Source organism: Trachemys scripta, chromosome 4, assembly GCF_013100865.1.
Source record: "Trachemys scripta elegans isolate TJP31775 chromosome 4, CAS_Tse_1.0, whole genome shotgun sequence".
Lineage (NCBI taxonomy): Eukaryota > Metazoa > Chordata > Testudines > Emydidae > Trachemys > Trachemys scripta.
Genome location: NC_048301.1, coordinates 16,306,307 through 16,319,411, shown reverse-complemented (window position 1 = coordinate 16,319,411; position 13,105 = coordinate 16,306,307). Strand labels below are relative to the sequence as shown.

Genomic DNA, 13,105 nt, shown 5'->3' with positions numbered 1-13,105 from the left:
TTGTAGCCCTGGAGATCTGGTTCTGATCTAGCCATGGCCTTGTCTACATTAAGATGTTTCCCTTACGGTTACCACGGTTGCTACCATTGATTCAGCTCCACTGGTGGCAATAATAGGGGGAGTACTAAAATACACATGGTAACCACCACATCCTCTACAGCTGCTCTCAGGAGATTTAGACAACACAATGGTTAAAATGCTGTCAGCGGCCTGAAGACCTGTCTTTAGCACTTCCAATTATTTTAATGAAAAGTAATTAGTGTCTTCAGTAATATATAGCATATAGGACCATCTCTATGACAGTCTATCTTTGGGAGTGTTCCTCTATCACCGATACTCAGGCTGCTCTTTAGTTAGTGAAATTATTTTTTTAAATGTATCTCCCTTGATAAATATGGTGGGTTGAAATCACGGGGGGAAATGTTTTCCTAACTTGAACCTGCTTTGCTCACCCAGAGAATCCAAAATATACTCTGAGAGATATGTGAGCCCTCAAACTCCGTGACATTTGCTTATCCCTAGCTATTGCTTTTGACCGTGAGATTTTGGTTTGTGGAATGTTAGTATGTTTTATACAGGATGCTTCTGGTGAGGAGAGAAAAAGCAGAGCAAAAAGTGGCCAGCTTGGAGAAGAAGTTGGCAGAGGTCACAGACAAGTTATCCTCTTCCATGAATATAGATATCAAAGGACAAGAAGATCCTTTGGGATTTTTAGTAATAAAGGTACGAGTACTCTACTCTTCATTTATTTACAGAGATTATGGGGATTGTTGCAGTGACATGCTGTGACAGTTTCTATTGTAAGTTAAATTTTGACTGCCCTGCTTTTCTGAGCACTCTGAAGAATGAAGCTACTGCCTAACATTTTCAATGGTTAGTTTCTGGCCAAGTGAGCCTGTTTGTTTTAAAGGAAGTTTTTTTTGTCCCAGGTCAAATCCAAAACTGGAAGGGACCTTTCCAACTCTCACACAACAGTGTAAATCTCAGGAGAACAGCTGTGTTTGTGGAATTTCTGCCATGTTTGGCACCTCACTATCAGATGGCTACCAGAGCTCCTACCTCAAATACCTGAAGTGCAGCATCTTCCCTCTTGCCCCAGCCACACTATTGGAAGTGGTATAGGCAACAGTGGAATCTGCACCCACAGCACACTTCCTACGGAATACCACTCTTAACATCAGCAGCTCTACTAAGCGAAACAAACAGCATCTCCTCCACAGGCCTGGAGCTTCCACTGTCTCCCTCTATTCATATCTATGGAGATGGAGTTTGGCTGAGAGAGGTATTGTGGAAGAGGTGTCTCCCGCAGGTACTCCAGTGTGATGAAAACAAAGGACTCCAAAAAGATGTGCCATCCCACCTGCAGCCCTTGGCATATTGGGGGAGGGGAATGACAGGATCACCATTTTGCTCCAGCGATCTCCAACTGGTGGAGAGTCCCTGGGAGTCACAGCCAGCTGATGTACATTAGAGCAACCAAAAGCCCTCTCAGATGCAATACTACTACTTGCAGGATTTGCAGTGCATTACTTGTCCATGAGACTGCATGCTTGGTTGGGGACCCCACGGGTACATTAATGAGCAGAAGGGATGGAGTAAATAAAGAAATGAGGCTGCTAAATTTTTCTGTTGAATGAAATTCATGTTCCAATAGCACATTTTAAATTTGTGTCTCTTCAATATTTGTTTTTTATTCCCCGGTTAAACGCATAATAATGGCATCAAATATTGAAGCTGTGTCAGTAGATGGTTTGCTTTTATTATGCAGTTTCCAACGCTCTTGAAGGAACATTCACTAGAAAAGACAAGAATTGCACTTCTTGAAAAAGCCTTGGCCACTCAAGAAATGGAGCTTAAAGCTAGTAGGGAAACAATAGTGAATCTTGTTTCAGAAATGAAAAAGGAGCAAAAAACAGCAGCTGGCCACACTGAACAACTGGCAATACTAAAGAAGGTAAGGACGATACTTCCCATGTATATCTTTTACCAACTATCAGTGATATAGTATAGTGGATAAGGGCCTGGTCATACAAGGGAGAGCAAGACACTCCCTTATTCCTTTGCATTGCCTGCCTGTGTTGTGAGTAACAGTGCAGAGAGCGGAGTAGAGCAGCTTCTGCAGGGCTACTATGTGCCTCCATTGTTCCAGCTAGCATAGCCATGCAGGTGTGCTGGAGGAAGTCCCCTGCACCAGTCGTTGACCTGGTGCAGAGTAGTTTCTATGTTGAGCAAGGTGGAAGGCAGATTGTGACTCTCATTGTCAACAATAGGTAATTTTCCTAGTGTAAACAGACTCTTTGGTGTTGGGCCTTATAACAGAGGCTGACTCATATTAATTTGGGGCCTAATGGATGACTCAGAGAGAGCCCCAAAGCAGACACCACAATGACAAGGACAGTGATCATGCACCGTGCAGGTGTGAGGCTCAAGTAAAAAATGCTAGTGGTGGCCTGACAAAAGGTAGTGAAATATCAAGATTTAAAGACACTCCTTTTCCTATTTTTGGGGTGAACAACTCAGGAGAAAAGGTATGACTTTTTCGCATTTGGCAGGATTGAAATATTTCGTTTGCACAACTATACCTGGCAAAATTGTGTCCATCACAATAAGAAAACAATAACCCTCTTTGAATGCTTTAGCAGCACAGATATTATTTAAAGAGGTTGAAAAACCTATCCTGGATCCTCGTCTGAATGAAACAGGAACCCCTCCAAAGAGGCCATGCTGACAGACTGAGAAATATTGCGTTACTGTAATTTTCTTGCCTTTAGGAGAAGGATGAGGCTGTATTGACCAAGAAGACCTTTGAAAGGAATAACACCATTCTCTTAGAAAGATTGAAAGACAAACAAATAGCTTGGGATAACTGTTGCCAAGAACTGCTCCATAAAGAGAAAAAATTCACTGAGTTAGATAGAGCTCTGCATGCCTCCATGTATGAGACTAAAACTACACAGACCCTATATCAAATCTTCATCAGTCAACTGGCTACACTCCTGAGCAACACCTTTATAACTGTGGCTGGGACAGAGAAAGCTATTAAAGAAAGGATACAAGAAATCTGTGACAGTGAACATTCTTGGAAATCTGTGAGTACAGTACTATCAAAGCTAGCATTTATGAATGCCATTTTGGTAAATCTGTTCTGAGACCTGTGCTGTTCAACATATTCATAAATGATCTGAAAAAGGGGGTAAACAGTGGGGTGGCAAAGTTTGCAGGCAATACAAAATTACTCAAGATATTTAAGTCCAAAGCTGACTGCAAAGAGTTACAAAGGGCTCTCACAAAACTGGGTGACTGGGCAGCAAAATGGCAGATGAAATTCAATGTTGATAAGTACAAAGTAATGCACATTGGAAAACATAAGCCCAACTACACGTACAAAATGAAGGGATCTAAATTAGCTGTTACTACTTAAGAAAAAAATCTTGGCATCATAATGAATCATTCTCTGAAAACATACACTCAATGTGCAGCAGCAGTCAAAAAAGCTAACAGAATGTTAGGAACCATTAAGGAAAGGATAGATAATAAAACAGATATCATAATGCCACTCTATAAATCCATGGTACACTGATACCTTGAATACTGTGTGCAATTTTGTTCACCCTACCCTCCCAACCCTCCCAAAATATTAGAATTTGAAAACGAGCAGAGAAGGGCAACAAAAATTATTATGGATATGGAACAGCTTCCATATGAGGAGAGATTAAAATGACTGGGACTATTCATTTTAGAAAAGAGATGACTACGTGGGGATATGATAGAAGTCTATAAAATCATGAATGGTGTGGAGAAAGTGAATAGGGAAGTGTTATTTACCCTTTCTCATAATACAAGAACCAAGGGTCACACAATGAAATTAATAGGCAGCAGGTTTAAAACAAACACAAGGAAGTAGTTCTTCACACAATGCACAGTCGACCTGTGGAATACATTGCCAATGGATGTTGTGAAGGCCTAAAGTATAACTGGGTTAAAAAAAGAGTTAGATAAGTTCATGGAGGATAGGTCCATCAATGGCTATTAGCCAAGATGATCAGGGATGTAACCCCATGCTCTGGGTGTCCGTAAACCTCTGACCGACAGAAGCTGGGACTGGATGACAGGATGGGTCACTTGATAATTGCCCTGTTCTGCTCATTGCCTCTGAAGCATCTGGTATCGGTTATTGTTGGAAGACAGGATACTGGGCTAGATGGACCATTGGTTTGACCCAGTACGGCCATTCTTATGGTCTTATTTTATTTTGTGAATAAAAACAATGGGACATATTCATCTCTACTGAAACTTTGCTGACTTTAGTGGGATGACAGCAGGAATGGATTTGTTGTATTATTACAACAAAACAATATTATAAAGAAATATACATATATTACTTATATTTTAGGAACAGTTCAAGAAAGCAAACAAATGGATTTCATTATGTAAAACTGAAGGCTGAGAGGTAACATAGTGTTTCAACAATTTTTTACAGCTAGAACAAAATGTTTACCTGTACACTAATTTTGATTCCCACAAATAGTGAGTTGAAGATGTAGAATGCAGAAAACCGCATTTAATTTTTTTGTAAAAGGAGAGAAGGTCTCCTTTTAAAAGCATTCTCTCCTCCACCATGTGATCACTGCAGGAAGACAGCACGTTGTACAATTCCTACACACACCAAAGTGAAATTGTCTCCCTTTGTGCTCAATAAGGGTGAAAATCTATAGCCTTTGTTTTCAGGAGGTCAAACTAGATTGTCATAATGGTCTTAAAAATCTATTAGCTCATTTTTTCCTATGTTGGAGCTTTGCTCAGTGTTTGTGGGGGGCAGAAGGGAATCAGGGAGACAGTTATGAAAAGAAGCCTAACTCCAGTAGCTTCTGTAGAGTTACTCCAGATTTACGCCAGTATAGCAGAGGGTAAATTTGGCCCATTGTGTCTCTTTACTACTAGAACTTATTTTTAGGCCAGAGCTAACTAAAAAATAATGCACGTTAGCAGAAATGCAAGAATTAATTTTATACAAATAGCTTAGCAACACTAACAGTATTATATGCATAAATAAGAATGGAAAGAAAATAACCTTTGGCAATATAAACTCACTCTTACTGAAGCAACAAAGAATCATATGAGCTTGCTTTAAATTACAGATGGATTAATATTTTTATTTTGTGACTAATCCTATACCGACAATGGGCCAGTTTCATTCCTAGTGAAACTTCATTGACTTTAGTTTAATCTGTAGATCACAGATGTACTGAATTTGAAAAGTCAGTCTTAAAACAGCTTGTAGCACTTACCTGTTAACACTTTGGTGTGCTGATACAGCCACTTCGGTCTCCCACTTACAATACTGAGTATTGAGCCGGGGGATTGTCTCACTCATTGTGGCATTGAATAAGATGAGAAAATAATGAACTGCCAATGCTGTATCTGATCATGGAGAAGATCCATCCATTTCTAAATCAAGAGAAATTATTGGAAGAACATTTGCAGTAATAGTTTTAAATATTTCCCCCTCTACATTGTAAAAGAAAGGTAAATGAATATTTTTGTAAATAAATATCAATGAAACTGTCAGTAAATGTAATGATATATTTAGCAACATGTTTGCCATTAGGTCTGTAATATTTAGTCTCTTCCTCAAAAATTTCAAACTCTTAGCCAAGATTCTTCTGTGAAATTGTATAGTAAAATACTCTCCAATATGAATTAGAATAGCATCTGTTGTCACACTATGTAGCTAAATATTCTAAGATTTTGTTCACACATCATGGCCTAAGCAATTGGTTTCAAGAAAGATATTCAGCATACTATTGCTATATGGCATAATGTTTACTCCTGGGGGAATTGTGCATCACTGTGCATCTGCAGAATTCATGGCCCCCACAGATTTCTTTGCTTACCTGCAGAAAAATGACTTCTGACGGGGAAGCAAAGGGAAGCCGCAGGAGCGGTCATGTGTCCACTCCCTGGCAGTGCAGACTGGTTAGTTTGGGTACCCAGAGCAGCCGGTAGAGACGTAAATCACTGCCTGGGTGTGGGAGACACTTGGTAGTCATTGGTGTGAGAGAGAGAGAGACACTCTGTCTCACTTGCTTGCTATTGCAGCACACTCGGCAGGGCAGGGCAGGGCTTTGAGGTATTTCTGAAGAGGTAGGCGTGGGGCAGGTTCTGTTCTCTCAGGCAGAAGAGAAGGTAGCAGCCTGCCTGCTTAGTGAATTGTTCCTATTGTTCTTAGTGGATTCCCCCAAGAGTATAAAACGGGTGTAAAAATTTTAAGGCTCCTTTACATTGCCAGAGTGGTGTAAAGGAAACTTATTGTAAAGGACAGTATGACCTTATAAAGGCTTATGGTATTTTAGTGATTAGAACTGGTCTAAATTTTTGGACTGAAAAAAATTTCCTATCGAAATTTGCTCCATGAACTGTTTGCAACAGACCTTTTTGGAGCTAGTCAGTAGCCAGTATAAATTGTGAGTTTGAGTCCCCAGCGCTCACTTGCTCTTCAGTTGTTTATGATGTAACACTGAGCATATGGCTGCATATATTTTTTGACTAATAATTAGAAGTAAAGGGTCAATACTAGCTACATTACTATTAGACAGAGGGGTTTGGTGATTTCCTCCAATGCTCCCCACTCCCATTCTCCATCCATTGTACTGTAGTTTAAATTACCAAATAATTGAAACTAGCTGGATTTTATTGCATTAGTTTGACAAAAAATATGCAGAATTTTAAAATATTATGTGCAGAATTTTTGTTTTTTTTTGGTGCAGAATTTTTAATTTTTTGGCACAGAATTCCCCCAGGAGTAAATGTTGCACAATTGGCCTGAAGCATTATGGAGGATTTCATCTCCTCAAATACATCAGATATTGGCTATTGCTGTAGGCAGGATACTACACTAGATGGACCATTGATCCCTTCCAATATGGCAGTCCAATGTTCTTAAACTAACTTGGATTGGACAAAATAGCATTGGCTTTATTATGATGTTTGTGACAATATATAGTCCAAATTTTGCACTGTGCTGCATGAGTGCATTAGGAGAGGTAACCTCTTTCTTCCAGTTCTTTAGCAGGGCAGCATTCCTACCTAGCCTACAACAGAGGGCTTGGGAGGGGGTGGACTCCTATCATGAAAAATGTTCCAAAATGGGGCATAATTGGCTGACTAGGGGATATGGACAGTCCCTCAGCAGTCAGTGCACATTCTGCCATTGGAAGCATGCAGTAGCCTCAGATATACATTGGTCCTTTTCAAAAGAGCAGCCTGCATCCTGGAATGTTGCATAGGATGGCTGAGCACACACTGGGTTGTGTTTCTGGTTACCCTCACAGTGCTGGCAGGGATTTCGCCCTAAGAAGAGTAGTTCTGAAACTCTCTTGAAGGTGGATGTATCAGAACATAAGGATGCCAGGAAGTAACAAGTATGTCAAAGTGTCAAATTGCTGTCTTTTACCCATAGAAAACTGATGAGCTGCAGCAGAAAGTTCTGTCACTAACCAGTCAGCTAGAGCAGCAGCGTGATCTATATCATGAGGCCCTGAGTAAATCCTACAAAGCTGAAGAAGTGCTTCAAAAACAAAAGGGATCCCTAAAGCGCGTGGAAAAAAAGCTTGCTGCAGAAGATTTGCTCTTAGAGAGATTTATTTCTGAAAGGAAGAAAGTAAGGAGACTTCTTTAAAGTTCACACCGATTTCTCGCAACAGAAACACTGACCCTGCAGAGTCAAACTGCATTGAGCCCTGATTGTGCAGAGGAACTGGGTAAAAAGCAGGGAGGGCCCAGTCTTGCAAGGTGTTGACACAGCCCTCAACTTTCATGGACTTTCATTGGCATTGAAGGTGCTCAGCACTTTGCAGGAGGCATGCACAGGTTCTGCAAGGACAGACTCCAGGAAAAAGGCCCAGTGTGGAAATGTATTGGCCGATTTCCAGTGCTAGTGGCCAGTGAGGGATTAGAGTCCTGTGAGAGATACAAACAACATACACTTCTTTCTTACAACTGTACAGAATTTCTTTTCTTTTTACCTTCCATGTTATCCCACTCTCTTCTTCACATCATCGTTCTTCTTTTTACACTCTCATCTCTTCCCGTCTGTCCCCTTACCATTTGCTCTCATGCTTTCTCAGATGGATCTCTACATTTTCCTCCTCCTCCATCATCTCTCTTTTCTTCCCATCATCCCTGCATAGCTCCTTCCCTTTCCCAGCTTTCCAATGTTGTGCGTGGCAGCACCCCCTGTCTTGAAATGGTTTCCATTATATGCAGGGTTTACTATTTTGTTCAATGGCTTTCAGCACCCCCACTCTAAAAATTGTTCCAGTGCCATTGCAACCAGGCAGTGTTTGTATGGAAGGTTTGCCATGGGGGAAAGGGAAGCCAACAGCACAACCTCCCCGCTTTTCACTGGTTTCAGGGCCTTCTATCCTTTCTCCCCCTTTTTGCTCCTCCTGCTGTTAGGTAGCATCTAGCTTATAATACATCTAGGCAGATGACTCTCTAGCCTGCTTTAACTGATTGTGACTAACAAACACCCCCATAATGCGCCAGCTGAATAAGTATGGGGAGAAACTTAAAAACTGTAGCAGTAGGTATGTCATTTTGTATTATGGAATACAATTTAAAGAGTCTTTATGTACTATAGCAGGGCGCACTTTGCTCCTGGTCCTGGTCTAGCACTACAGATGCTGTTCAGACTTCACTGGTTAGGTTTTCACCCTGTGCAATTTATTTAAGTTCCCTCCATCAATATCTTTACAGTTCATGCAACAATACTACTTAAAACATCCCTTGTACCATCAGCCCTTTCACCCAGAGCCCAAGAGGAGAAGTCTCCCTTCCTTGTGTGCTCTCTAGGGCCTGATCTACTCTAGAAAATTAGGTCAGTATATCTATATTGCTCAGGGGTATCACTGACTGATGCAGTTTAACTGACCTAAGCCCCGGTGAAGACAGCACCTAGCTACTGCCTCTTGGGGAGGTGGATTACCTACACTGACAGGAGAACCCTTCCTGTCAGCATAGGTAGCATCTTCACTGAAGCATTGCATTGGTGCCACAGTAGCAGTTTATATGTAAACAAGCCCTAAGTCTGAGCTCAGGCAACCCTGCTCCTCTCTTCCTGCACTTCCTTTCTGTGCCTTTTTATCAGCACTCAGCTGATCGGCTAATGAATCCTTAGTGCAGGAGCCTGCCAGCCTGATTAGATAGTTCAATCAGACCTCTCTGGGGAACCAATTAGTGCCAGAGTGATCAGAGTTCTGGCTCACTTCCTAGTTCCCAGCACTCTGTCACATGGACATTTTTTATACTTATACAGAAAAATTTATAAATGTCTTTGTAGAAAATGTATTTCAAATAACAAGGATGTGAAGTAATAAAAGGGGGGGGGGACAAGTCAAAAGAAACTAAAAAGAAAATTACTCTTAAATGACCTATTTATAACCTTGACTAGAATCATGCTAAAGTTTGTTTAATACATTTTACTCACTGGCTTCTTATGCAGCACATGGAGTTTCTACAAGAGCTGACAGAGAAGCTACAGATTAATCAGGTTAGCTCACCAGAAAGTCTGCACTGCCAATATGAAATGCTCTTGGACAAAGCACAACAGCTCAGTAAACTGGATACGGAATATCTTATTGAGAACAAGAACTGCATCTTTAATTTGCAGAAGAAGGTCAGTGTAAAATCTCATTTTCACATTTTAAAGACCATTTCTCTTATTGAGAATGGCTGATCGTTATTACTAAGCTGTATTAGTCTTGTAGTAATGTCTGCACTTCTGTCATAAACCACTGTAGGAACTGGACGAATGACAATGTCCACTGAAAAATACAGAGATAAGTAGATTTTCACTCAAATGCTTATTAAGCCTAATCAAAAATAGAAAATACATTCTTCTTCCAATTGAACTGTAAATCTTGGTAACTGATACGGAATTTGTTATTTTCCTGAAAATGTCAAAGATAGCATATTTCAAATCACTTACTTTATGATTTCAGTACTTGGTTATAAATAGGAATTCTGGGCAAGTTTTACACCTAATGAATGTTTGTTCCCCGATGTCTGGTAGTAATGTATATACTTACTAAATAAAACTGCTCACAAAAACTTAATAATCAATCCAAGGTAACATTTTTCATGTGGTTTAACACTTTAACCCCAGAAAACACTTTGGGTTAAATTCAGGGACAAGAACTCAGCCCAAGTAATGGGTACTTTTTTGGAGAGAGAAGGAAGGAAGAGGAATTCTGTGGATGAAGTAGCCCTCTGTGGTACAACATACCCTGGCTGCAGGGATGTGTAAAAAGGAGAGGAACTGAAGATATGTGCAGTGATGGGTTTGTCCCAATCTTTCCTCCTCTTTCAGCCTACTCCTGCCCCACCCTCTCCGGTCCTCTACTTTAAAGGGTGCCTCCACAGAGTTGGACTCCATGCCACACAGAGTTATGCAATACATAGGACAAGCTGTGGTTGTAATGTTTCAGTATTCAGTCTTCTTCAGGTAGGAGATGAGATGAAACAAGAATAATATTTCTAAAGGTTCCAGCCAACAATGTTTAAAGGCTACAGACAACATATTTAGGGGTTCTTCTGAAGCAAATACTGGATGAAAAACTCTGGTTGGCAATGTTTAAAATAGGGTTTCTCCTTGGCAGTCATGATAAAGTGCAGTGGGTGAACATGTTAAGTGCATCACACACAGATGTTTTATGATGTTTTTTTTTTTCTGGTAAGTTTTATCAAACAAAGCTGGGTCTTTCCCCTGCTTTACAAGAGAAGAGGGAGGGTCTGTGATATAAGAAAAAAACAACTATTAGAATACTGGAATATTTTCAGTGCTTAAAGAATCTTAATAGACTTCCCGAACATCAGCTAAAGCATTACAAGTCAGCCTATTAAAATGATAACCTAATACATGCATGAAAGACTTCCCGAAAAGCAATATACATGCTTAAAGGCAACTGTGGCTTAGACAAATCAGGTACTATGTCATCCCGACCTCTCACTCAAAGCTACTCACTAGGGTATTTTTGTTTTAGGTAAGAAGAAATGTCAAATGTTAACAGCAGGAATTCAAATCTTTTATAGCATATCCTGTAAAAAAAAAAATCAACCCTCTCTTAATGTAGATAAATTCTCAAAGGGAAAAAATCAAAATGAAGAACTGGCAGATAGAACAACTGACAGAGAAGATCAAACAGTTCGAAAAAGGAAAAGAGCAACAGGTCTGCTTGAATGCTGGGCAGGAGCCACAGAGCCTGAAAGCCCAGAAAGAATCCGAGAAACTTCAGGAACAGCTTCGTGAAATGAAAATGTCAAATCAAACTCTCCAGGCAAAATTTGTGAGTGTAAATGATCTCAAAGTAAGTATAGCAATCTGTAAAATCAGATGAGAAATGGCTGCTAATTACATTCTGGGAATTTAGCGTTTTCTCTTCTATTTCTAAGGTAATTAGTCTTTTAGGCCATAGCTTTTTAAAAAAAAACATTTTTTTGCAGAACAAAACCATAGAAGAACTCAGTAAATCTTTGGAAAAAGTTGAAAAGATTAAGGAGAAAGCAGCTAGAAAGGTGGTCAGTTTGAAAACAGAACTAGACTACACAGAACATGAGGCAAGGAAGGAGAAAGAGAGGGCCCATCATATGTTGGAAGCAGTCACTAATGAGCTCCACATAGCAAAAAGAGCACTTGAAGAAGTAGCAAGAAGAGAAAAACAGGTACTTTCCTCCCATTACTATTAAAGCAAATCATTAATGTCTTTTTAGCAACTCTTAAAAAGCTGATTAAATAGTTTTTAGTGCCTCTGGCCCATGTTAGTTGCAACTCAGTTCACACAGTGGTAGCTTAAGGAGTTTTTAAGAGACTTATTCAACAACCTGAAAAAAAAAAGATTTTTATCCCAAAGATATCATGAACTGTGTTGCAGAAGAAAAGAGGAATATCACAAGAACCATATAATTCCCTAAAAGGTAATTAGAAATTATCTTATCCAGATTTTTTAAAAGGGGCGGGAGGAAAAAAATTCTAGGGCTTTAATTAAAAATTTGTCTAGGTGTAGATTTTTTTTTACCCTAAAACTGATTCTAGCAACATTCTTATCACGTCCACTTCCTTATTACAATTATTGTGTGCAAGTAAGTGATATTTTTTGCCTTTCTTATTGTGGTTCTTTGTAGCTTGTTGACTTTAGAGAAGCCATTACGAAGATTATGGGATTTCGCATAAATACATTGGCTATATCAGACAAGGAGATCATCAGACAACTAAAGCAACTTATACAAGCCTATGAAATTTCTAAAGTTACTTCTAACAATGAATCAAAATTTTTGTGTGGTTTTACAACTGGATTTGAGAATCAGTAATGTGTATTTTGCTTCTTCTGAACACAACCTAGATTTTAGAGAGGATTTCTAGATTTCTGTAATATCATAGGTATCGTAATCTAGTGATTAGCGCACAGGACTGGAAGTCTGGATTATATTCCTGGTTCTGTCACTTAATTGCAATGATACCTTGGGCACTCTCTGGCTCAGGTTCCCTAGACAATACTTATCTGCCATAAATTGGTGTTCTGAGCCTTAATTATTTGTTTAATGCTTTGAAATCCGCGGACGAAAGTCTCCATATAAGGATAAAGTATCATTATATTAACTTGGACAAATCATCAAACAATTTTTGAAGAGTACCACCTACTAAATAATTTAAGTGTATTATTTTCACCATGATCTATAGTACTTAAAAAAAAGGCATGCACGATATCAGGGGTCGGCAACCTTTCAGCAGTGGTGTGCCAAGTGTTCATTTATTCACTCTACTTTAAGGTTCCGCGTGCCAGTAATACATTTTAACGTTTTTAGAAGGTCTCTCTCTATAATACATAATTAAACTATTGTTGTATGTAAAGTAAATAAGGTTTTTAAAATGTTTAAGAAGCTTCATTTAAAATTAAATTAAAATGCAGATCTTATCAGTTTAGTGTGATCCTTGCCCTTGCTCTTCCTTGCCGAGTTTTCCAATGTCTGGCACGTATTTGGATACTTTAAGCTGCACACAGGCTTCTGAGTGATCAGTTGCTAACCGGCTCTGAGAGGGACAGAGGAC

At 39.6% G+C, this 13,105-nt stretch overlaps 1 protein-coding gene across 1 annotated transcript; it reads left to right on the top strand.

Annotated features, from left to right (window-relative positions):
* The first annotated feature begins 386 nt into the window (after nt 1–386).
* Nucleotides 387–12,783, top strand: LOC117876997 (coiled-coil domain-containing protein 170-like). The gene is made up of 8 exons (XM_034769657.1): nt 387–723; nt 1,769–1,954; nt 2,772–3,089; nt 7,460–7,660; nt 9,503–9,676; nt 11,133–11,366; nt 11,503–11,721; nt 12,181–12,783. Exons 1-8 carry the CDS (start codon nt 580–582, stop codon nt 12,364–12,366), a joined length of 1,662 nt encoding a protein of 553 aa, XP_034625548.1. The 5' UTR covers nt 387–579; the 3' UTR covers nt 12,367–12,783.
* Nucleotides 12,784–13,105: the final 322 nt, after the last annotated feature.